General features: G+C 49.0%; 1 protein-coding gene across 1 annotated transcript; it reads right to left on the bottom strand.

Annotated features, from left to right (window-relative positions):
- Positions 1-215: 215 nt before the first annotated feature.
- LOC123051330 (primary amine oxidase) lies at positions 216-4,511 on the bottom strand. The gene is made up of 5 exons (XM_044474190.1): positions 3,107-4,511; positions 1,907-2,020; positions 1,070-1,519; positions 787-884; positions 216-704 (listed from the first exon to the last, which is right to left on the bottom strand). The coding sequence occupies exons 1-5, from the start codon at positions 4,439-4,441 to the stop codon at positions 500-502; spliced, it is 2,202 nt and encodes a 733-aa protein (XP_044330125.1). The 5' UTR covers positions 4,442-4,511; the 3' UTR covers positions 216-499.
- Positions 4,512-8,505: the final 3,994 nt, after the last annotated feature.

The following is an 8,505-nucleotide window of genomic DNA, read 5'->3' on the forward strand; positions in this document are numbered from 1 at the left end:
GGCGGCGATGGAGGGCATCCAAAAGAAAACAGTCATGCACTTCTTGATTCCATGTCCAAGGTTCTACACTTCATTTCTCATGTCAGAAATTACGGCTAATATTAGTATTTGCACACAAGATACGGATTGCTGGATTTTATTGCTAATGTTAGTACGACCATTCTCCGTTTGTCAGGATGTATTTTGGTTGTCCAAGCTTAAACTCTGGTCACAAATTTAATTTTCCTTCATGTACGACAGCCAATTTATTACCATCGGTCCAAGATTCGTAGACAGCCTAAATACACCTCATATTCATGAAGGGGGGAGCACCATACAACACAAACATAGAGCTATACATACTAAGGCTATTGGCTAGCCAGAGGCAGAGGACGGATTATGTAAGGCTAGGGGCACTGCATGGTGCTGCCGGAAGCCTACGCACGGCCTCATGCCCCGGGCAACAGCCCAGTGTGCCCGGGGGTTGTCTTCGAGCACACATGTATCCTGGTGCATGGTCTCAGGCAGTAGCGGCACAGACGGGGAGGTCCTTCTCCATGGTGGGCCGCTGCTTGAGGATGGGGTTGCTCTCGAAGAAGTTGACCGGCTTGAGGTCGAAGCTGGACGACACAGTGGGCATGATGGGGAAGTCCTCCTGACAAGGGATGTGGTGGAACCCCAGCGTGTACCACAGCACCAGGTCCTTGTTCTCGATCGGACGGTCCCTGTGCGCCCACGTACGCAAATCAGACGGCTAACATTTTTCGGACCATAAAATCCACCGTTTTTGTAGATACACAAACGTACCTCTCCGACCAAGTAGCCAGCGTGTCCTCCCCTTTGCTCTGGTACACGAACAGCCCACCGGCCCACTCTTCACTCTTGTTGTAGGGCGTGACCCAAATCTGTTGCACAAAACCAAATGATGAAGACAAACTGATTTTCACCAAGTATGTGTGCGTCCTGTTTTTCTCCCTTGATAAAGGGTGCTTTTACTGACTCATAACGTGGCATCGAGAAGATAGTATGCGCATCACCTAATAGTGGTATCAAAAACAGCCTTAAATTCCGTGTAAAGTAGACGTTTCACCTGATTGTTTGTGAATGCACCTCTCTTCTGTGGCGGGTCCTCAGGGTCGAGCAGGCTGCCGGCGGTGCCGGCGGGGACAACCTTGTAGCCCACCGGGTTCCCGACCCGCGTCTTCTTCGTCGGGTTGATGACGTGGAACTCGGCCGGCTCGTAGAGCTTCAGCCGGACCCGGGCGTCCTTCTCCGTGCTCGCGACGTGGCGTGTGGCCTTGAGGTAGCTCCTCCGGGGGGACTCGCCGGGCGCGGTGTCCTGGCGGGCCATATCGACGCGGACGAAGGAGTTGTCGGCGCCATCAACGTCCATGTCAAGGCGGAAGGTGACGTAATGGTCGTGGATGACGCCGATGACGTTCTCAGAGAGGAGGGTCCCGTGCATCTCCTCGTTTCGCCGGACCTGGTTCATGTGGGAGTAGGGCGTGCCCTTCACCATCAGGATCCCGCTGAGCCCGACCTGAAACCATCGAGGGAAGATCATGTGATCATGTGAGCTTCGGTAAAATGGAACAATCAAATCATTCATGTTCATATTTTGATCTCCCTTATGTACTTCACTTCCAAGTAACTAAATCATCATTCCTGGGGTACTCTCCCATTTTTCTTCTGAAAATAAAAGGGGGAGACTGATGCAAGGAAGTATGCAAAGGCAGTGCACATTGGACAAATTTTCTTAGCGGTGACGGAAGGAGCGAAAATGACACCCAGCACTCAGCAAGAACCAGCCTGATATTTTCCCTTGCACCAATGAGAGAACAGACACGTACGAACCACACTGTGCTTTGCTTCTTTTTTTGTGAGCGTGACAAAATTGAATTTGTAGTACGTTCTGGGGCCGTCGTACCTTGATGCGGATGAGTCCGTCCGTCTGGAACTCCCAGTCGACGATGTAGTCGTAGTTGGCCACCGACGCCGCCATGCGAGCCACCAGCGTCACCTTCGGCCGGGACTCCCTTATCTGCACGCACGCACACACGACACGATCAGAGGATGCAACCGGCAGACGCAACGCAAAGAAGTGAGATTCACTCGACGGGCGATGGAGATTTCCACTTGCAATAGATAGACGAGCGCGGCCAAGCCGGCCGTCACTCGGTCAGTATCAGCAAGACAGGACCCTTCGGCCTACTACTGTACTACTGTGCCACGATTATTATTTTTGGGGGCTGATATTTTTTTGTCCAAGATTCGCCTTCCCGGGTAGCTACACTAGTGTTGAAGATTCCTTGAGAGGAACACAAAGTCACATGCAGAATATATTTGTCATGCGGTACATACTTAAATATGTAGATAATCTTTTTTACCGAAATACCTGAAACTATTATAAATACGTAGGAGCATATATAATAATCATGTGAAGTTGATTTTCAAATTTGTTGTTTTGTGACAATGATTCTGCACTACCAACCTTCAAGTGTATACATATTTGTGAACTCAGCTCACTAGGGTTCAAGTCCTAAACTTGCGTTGGTGCTCACATTTTGATGAATTTATCAGTCTTCTATCGATGCGGATTCAACGGGAGGAGATGTTTCCCTTGACTACTAGGCGTTTATGATGACTTCGTCAATCTGATGATGTGATGCCTCAGTCTTTCGGAGTTGCTAACAGATGAGAAGTGGCAATGTGTTAAACAAAATTACACATATTTCTCGATGTGACATGTGGTTTCACACGAATCTACCATTTTTTTTCGTTAAAATATAATACAAGAAAGGGTAAGTACACGGCACCCTGTTTGAGACTTTGAGATGAGTGCGAAATTGTCGAGGTCCTTTATTTTTTGCAAGAATTGACAATTGGTTGTTGTCGAGTGTGTATATATGAAATCAAAGATTCTTCATTAACTAGTCGCCAAAACTTGAGCCACATCAGCTTTTATATTTTAGTCTTGTGCAGGTTTAGCATATGACTTGGTTCAAAAAATAATAGTTGTCTCGCATATGACTCATAGCTTTGGCGCGAAGTACAGTAGTGCGGCGAAACAAAACAAGCTACGTAGCTGCAGGGAGGGTAGGTGTGGGTGTGCGGGAGGGGAGCTTACGTCCATGCCGGTGATGGGGCTCTCGGAGTGTCGCCACGCGATGTCGCCGGCGTAGCGCTCGAAGACGCAGATCATGTTCTCCCGCACGTACGGCCGCCCGTCGGCGGCGACGAAGACGCCGTCCATGTACCGCGCGTGGCGCGGGCAGTCGTTGAGCGGCACCAGCGCCATGGCCTGCAGGCCGAAGCCGTACTCGCCGGCGTCCATGTACGTCTTGAAGTACCACGCCTCCGTCGGGTCCATGTACGGCACGAACAGCTCCGACGCCATGCCCTTGTACATCACCTCCCTCCGCGCCCCGGTGGCCGGGTCCTGCACCGTGGCGTGGGACACGATCAGCCCGGCGCGCGCGTCCGCCTTCAGGTGGAACTCCCACCCGGCCCACCGCACCGTGTGCCCGTCCTCAATCTGGAATCCTGGCCCCTCCGGCGCCGGCTCCATCGACGGCGCCCGCACCGTCTGGTACCCGAATCTGTCAGTGCCGTCGTTGGCGGCGCCGCGGTAGTCGGTGTTCTTGGCGGCCGGGATGGGGATGCCGGCGCCGCGGTCGGAGATGTGGACCACCTTCCGGGTGTCCATGTCGACGAGCACGGTGAGGCCCTCGATGGGGCGCATGTAGAAGTTGGCGGTGCCCTCCGTCGAGTAGCACTGGCTCTTGATGAGGCGGCGGCCGCCGTCCTCGGCGGGGCCGTACCACCCGGGGGAGATGGGCAGGCACGCGACGTCGTCCAGGCGCACGCCGCGGCGCCGGATGGTGGCGTTGAACGCCGGGTCGCCGAACGGCGCCGCGCAGAGGGCGGTCTGCTCGTCCATGGTCATCGTCGGGTAGCCGGAGGCCGGTACGGGAAGAGGGGCGACCTTCCCGGCGGCGAGGTCGACGGCGAGCACGTGCGACTCCCCCTGGAAGCGGACGACCGCGACGGCGCGGCGCGGCGGGAGCCCGTGGGCGCCCTTCCGCCAGCGCCGGACGGCGGGCTTGTCTGGCTCGTCGAGCGCGAGCGCGTGCACGGCCAGGGCCGACGGCGCCGACGCGAACGGCGGGTGCGCGCGGAGGAGGTCACGCGCGCGGCTGACCTCCGTCACCGTGAGCGGGTCGAGCGGGTGGCGCGGCACGTCGGACTCGTGCGACGGGCGACGTGGCGTGCTCTTCTCGGTTCGTGGTGAGCGGCAGGCCCACGGCGAGAAGCGGGTGCAGCCGCCGGCGCCGTGCAAGAAGGAGGCGGCCGGGGCGTCGATGGCGAGCGGCAGGCGGAAGGCGGAGCGGGCGACGATGAGGACCAAGGCGGCGCCGAGGGCGAGGAAGGTGAGGCGGAGGAGGGAGGTGGAGTAGTCCATTGGAGCTAGCTAGCGGTGCGGGTGAGTGAGTGAGTGAGCTGAGCTCTCGCCGCTTTAATTTGTGCGTCAGTGACTCGCCTATATCTGCGCACGTTCGTGTAGCAAGTTCGATCAGATCATGCAAAGCACCGAATCGGGTACGTCACCCCAGACGGCAAACGCAAGGCAACAAGAGATGTTACATCGTCCATCGACCGGTCGCTTTTTCTCTCGTTTTCATGCTAGCTATGAATAAAAACACGACAGAAAGAAACGTAATACAGTAAGAAATTTCGAACAAAAATCAACAACCATGATAGATGATACTAGATATTTTATCGCAGCCGCAATTTTTTCTAATCTGAATTCTTCACACCGTGATTTGTCTTGATCATGATTTGGACATGGTTGCTAGCTTGAAGTTGTTTTTATATATGTTTGAGATGATGTCATGATTAAAAATAAACTTTCAAATAAGTGAGATTCTCACTGTTGGGGGATGCCATGCTGATATTCATACTAGCTCCTATGTTGTGCCCTTCGTGAAGGCGCCATCTTGGAGTCCGTAGTTCGTCGTTCTTCGGTTACATCTCTTCCCATTGGTTGCTCGATCACGAATGACGGCTCCTATGACCCCAAGCGGTGTTTCTTTCTAATTGTAGTTTGCTTGGTGTTGCAACGGGTTGTGCCGTTGTTGCTCGGAACCTTGTATCTTGTCTTGTGAGTTGTGTGGCGTGGTGGTGTGCAGTGGTGTTTTATGTACGGTGGTTGGTGTTTTATCCGCAAAAGGGAAGTGAAAACCTGTTTCGAGAGAGTTTTTTAGTGTAGATATTGTCCCGGGCATTCATCTTCATATTTAGCCCAAACATTTTGCACTTCCCTCCTTTAATTCGGTTCATTCACACGTCTGATGTTCAAACAAACACCCTATCAAGTGGTATGCATTTTTTTTGGTTTAAGTGTTATGCTTGTTGCTGTCAAAGAAAGTGCATCTTGATGCCAAAGAAAGAGTGACATGCATAGCAATGCTAGTAGAGTCGTCATATCGGCTTGATTGGCATAATAATCACTGCTATGGTGATTTGGACGAAAAAGCCACCCTACCAGATTCGCCATCCCGTACTCCATCGGCACGATTTTTGAAGACTGCTCCGAATTGAGCCCACGAGCCCCCATATGTGGCGGTTGGGAGAGGTGATATAACGTTCCCTCCATCCACCTAAATCTTGACACCACAAATATTTCAAGACACTCACTCACTTCCGTCGTCACACACACCCCTACGATACCACAATTTGGTGCCACCTCCACCACCTGGACTGGCACGATTTGGCCCCGGTCACCTTTACTAAGCCATTCTCGTACCTCCCACGCTTTGACGAAGCCATGGGTCTGCTTCCTGCCGTCTGGCCATGCCACCCCTTCCGCCATGTGGCCTCAAAATGTTCGATGACTGCTTGGAGGTAAATTTCCTCAGCCTTTTTCTTGTAAATTTAGTTCCGCGGCTCATAGATTTGTGTAGATGACATAAGATTCGTATTTTGTTTAGATGAATTTGTTGGTAGAGCTATTTTTTATCATTCGTCACCGAATTCGAGCTTTGAGTCAAAGAGCGAAATCATGGATGCCAAAGAAGACAAGATTCCCTTGATGATTGCAGACTGGATAGCAGCAACTGAAACAAAGAAGAAGCGTGTGGAGTCGTAGGTTGTTCGTGTGGCATTTTACCAGATTAGAACTGAAGGCACTACAAGCTCATGAGCAACTACTTTTTGTTGTGTTGCACCTTCACTAGTTATGTGTTCCGGCAACGATTCCGCGCAACCGTACAACGGCTCCATCAGATTGTTGACGGCGTGGAAGCTGATGGATCTTTCTTCCAGGAACCGAGAAATGCAACTGGTTTTCTTGCCCCCTCCCCCCTTATCGGAAGGTGATAGCGGCACTTTGAACGATTGCATATGGCGTTTTTGCAGATGAATTGGGTGACTAGGTCGAATAGCCGAAGATACAATTATAAAGTGCATGAAGGTGCTCGCTAAAACTATAGTGAGGCTTTATGGACAACAGTATTCGCTAGCACCCAATGTCAAGGACACGACAAGGCTTCTACCGATGAATGCATCAAGAGGATGGCCTGGGATGCTAGGGATTGTTGACTGAATCCACTGGAGGTGCAAGAATTGCCCTGCATCTTGGACGACCAATTCATCAGGCATTGCCATGACCCAACAATCATTTTGCAAGTGGTTGCCTACGAAGTTTACTAGATTAGGTGCTACTTTGGGTTGTCAAGATCTCAAAATAACATCAATGTCTTGCAGAGATCTCATCTAAATGCAAGGCAAGCTACTGGTACTGCTTCACCTTTCAACTTCATGGTGAACGTCTATCAGTATGACCAAGGCTAATATCTGTCTGATGCAATGTCATGGTGAATGTCCATCAGTATGACCAAGGCTACTATCTACCTTTCAATTGATAGTAATCTTGGTCATACTGATGGACATTTCAACAAGGTGCAAGAATCATTGACGAAGGACACTGAGACAACATTTGGAGTCCTGCAAGTGTGTGGTTTACAATTGTCTTGGGGCTTGTTTGTTTCCTAAACAAAGATGTCTTGGCAAACATCATGACATGCTGTGTGATCCTATACAACATGATCATCGAGGATGAGAGAGATATGCCGATCCTCTTGGACTATGGAAATATTGGCACAATCGCCATGCCTTCAGGCCCACAAAATGCATTTAAGCATTTCTTGAGGCTTATCGGAAGATTGAAGACCGTGCATACCATCATCAGTGGAGTGACGATCTTATTAAGCATCATTGACAACTAGCTGAGAGATAGTATGTTTTTTTAGAAATCGTTTTTTTACTTGTACCTTTTTATTGGATTATTTGTTGCGTTTGGCTTGTTGTTAATGTGTACTATTTGTTAAATTCAAAATAATGGTTTGTAATAATATTTACTGAATTGTTGAATTGCTTGATCTAAACAATGGGTATAAAGAAGAAAACAAGAAGAAAAAACATGGAGACCACATTATGACGACCTGTGTATGAACACAACCTTCGCAACCTCTAACACATTACAATGTTATGAAGCGCACTCCATACAAATTATGGAGGCAGCTAGTGGCGACGATGCTAGAATTGTTACTCTTACCCGATAAACAGAATAAGCGTTGTCTATAATCTCCTTCTTTCTCATTTAACATGACACCCAACCACTCTCAGACTTACACGCGTTACTCGGTCGCTCAATCCTTCATGGCCTCAGAAAAGATAAAGAAAGTACCCAAAGAGGCCATGAAGTGTAACTTCATACGTGCCATCATATTTTAATCTAAAATATATGGTTTAAAAATACAATTATGACTAACGGTTATCATATTAATGGAAAATATTATGCTTCATTGGCTACCAGTGTTCATCACTTTTCTCTTGTCAAGTTATAAGAGAGGAGAGAAAAATCAGCCAAATGGCATGTCTACTTTGTGCAAGATTCTTGCTAGCTAGAGTTCTTCTGAGAATTCTTATATTAGAGAGACAGAAAAGAAAGATTCCTGCCTAGAGTAGTGTAAAATACTACGTGACTATCCTCAATCTTTATCTGCCATGGTCAACTTTCGCAAGTTCCCGATGTTGGACCGGCGGCTAAGATGTGCTAAACAATGTTTGATGTTGTTATGAATTATATATGATGATCACGTGCCTAGCTAGCTTTTAACTTTTGTGCAGGTGACCAGCTTTTTCTTATCTTTTTAGCTATTTTTTGTAGCCAATTATAATACAAATTTGACAGGGCACATTTGATCGGCCACAAACTAAGCACAAATAGTCTTTCTTATTTGTTATATCAATCCAGGTTAAATATAAGAACTTTTGGTGAGGGGTCATGGATACCGATGGTAATATACAAAAATCCAAGGTATTTTGACTTGTTCTAGCTCATATGACAATTGCAACATAAGATAAAGATCCATCACAAATCATAAAATGTTGTAGTGTAGTGCACATGTCGGAGATGGTCTTGGAGGTGTCATAAGACTTGAAGTAGTTTCCTCCATCACTGTA

This window comes from Triticum aestivum, chromosome 2D, assembly GCF_018294505.1.
Source record: "Triticum aestivum cultivar Chinese Spring chromosome 2D, IWGSC CS RefSeq v2.1, whole genome shotgun sequence".
Lineage (NCBI taxonomy): Eukaryota > Viridiplantae > Streptophyta > Magnoliopsida > Poales > Poaceae > Triticum > Triticum aestivum.